This window comes from Onychomys torridus, chromosome 4, assembly GCF_903995425.1.
Source record: "Onychomys torridus chromosome 4, mOncTor1.1, whole genome shotgun sequence".
Taxonomy (NCBI): Eukaryota; Metazoa; Chordata; class Mammalia; order Rodentia; family Cricetidae; genus Onychomys; species Onychomys torridus.
In genome coordinates, this window is record NC_050446.1 from 38,384,833 (window position 1) to 38,386,332 (window position 1,500).

At 39.3% G+C, this 1,500-nt stretch overlaps 1 protein-coding gene across 1 annotated transcript; it reads right to left on the bottom strand.

Annotated features, from left to right (window-relative positions):
• Positions 1–504: 504 nt before the first annotated feature.
• On the bottom strand, positions 505–875 carry LOC118581131 (SRA stem-loop-interacting RNA-binding protein, mitochondrial-like). The gene has a single exon (XM_036183084.1). The coding sequence runs from the start codon at positions 873–875 to the stop codon at positions 537–539; it is 339 nt and encodes a 112-aa protein (XP_036038977.1). The 3' UTR covers positions 505–536.
• Between the last annotated feature and the right edge of the window lie 625 nt (positions 876–1,500).

Below are 1,500 nucleotides of genomic sequence, written 5' to 3' on the forward strand. Positions count from 1 at the left end.
CTCAGACACTGAAGATATAATAGAAGAAATAGATATATTGGTCAAATAATGTAGTGGATAGCCATCCCAGCATTGGCCTGGAAGTTCCAACCCCCATTGAGGCTTCGGTAATGATCACGCCCACAAGGCAGGGCGGAGGAGGAAGCGGAAGACAGAGGATCAAGAGGAGGGCTCGCGCTTGGTTCCGGGACCCTGGACACTGGAGGTAGACCGAGCAGAGTTCTCCAGAGAACACCGCCAGACTGCGCTATACCTTTGCCAGACCCTGCAACTTACCCCTTCATTTGTAAGTTACCCCACAAAATAAACCTCCCTTTTAACTACGTGGAGTGGCCTTAATAATTTCACCAATAAAATAAAATATTAAATCTAAAAAATTTCTGACACAAAGCATCCAGGAAATCTAGGACACTATGGAAAAAAAACAACCTAAGAACAATAAGAATAAAAGAAGAAGAACCCCAGCTCAAAGACCCAGAAAATATATTTGTTTAAGTCCCAGTTACTTTTATTTACTGGCTAAGACAATAATCATCTCAGAAGTCTTTCTCTTCATCAGATGTTTGAGCCTCTTCTTGCAAAACCCTTGATTTCTGAGCTTGAACATGGGTCTTTACTCCATCAATAATGTGATTTTCCTGCTGCAGTGCATTCTGAAGTTCTTCTTTTGAAGAAAACTGAACCCAACCCATGCCTCTGTGAAAGCCAGTCTCTTTGTCAAAAGGTATATTACATCTTTTTCTATGGCCAAACTGAGCAAAGTGTTCTCTCAGCTCACTCGCTGCTGCGGTCCAAGGAATTTTTCTGATAAAAGCAATATGCCAACCAGCACACATTTGCAGTGCCATTGCCCGACTCATGGCAGAGACTGCCATCTTAAAACCTGAATGAATCTCCCAGAAAATATTTTTAACAAAAATCATAGAAGAAAATTTTCCTAACCTAAAGGAGATACCTATAAAGGTATAAGAAGTTTACAGAATGCCAAATAAATTGGACAAGAAAAAGAAAGTTTCCCTGCCATATAATAATGAAAACACTAAACATACAGAACAAAGAAAGAATATTAAAAGGGGAAAGGGCCAAGAAACATATAAAGGCATATCTATTAGAATTACACCCAACTTCTCAACAGAGACTAAAAGCCAGAAGGGCCTGGACAAATGTCCTATAGACTCTGAGAAAACACAAATGCCAGCCTAGACTATTCTACCCAGCAAAATTTTCAATCACCACAGATGTAGAAAACAAGACATTCCATGATAAAGTCCAATTTAAACAATATCTATCCACAAATTAAGCCCTATAGAAGGTACTAGAAGGAAAATTCTAACCCAAGGATGTTAACTACACTCATAAATAAATAATCTCACACAAGCAAACCCAAAAGAAGGGAATCACATGCATACACACAGTACCACCACCATCACCACCAACAAAGTAACAGAATCATTGGTTAGCAATGGTTAGCAATCATTGGTTGATATCTCTCCATATCCA

Coding starts and splice junctions, on each gene's coding strand:
- LOC118581131 (XM_036183084.1), bottom strand. CDS start 875: ATGGCAGTCTCTGCCATGAGTCGGGCAATGGCACTGCAAATGTGTGCT.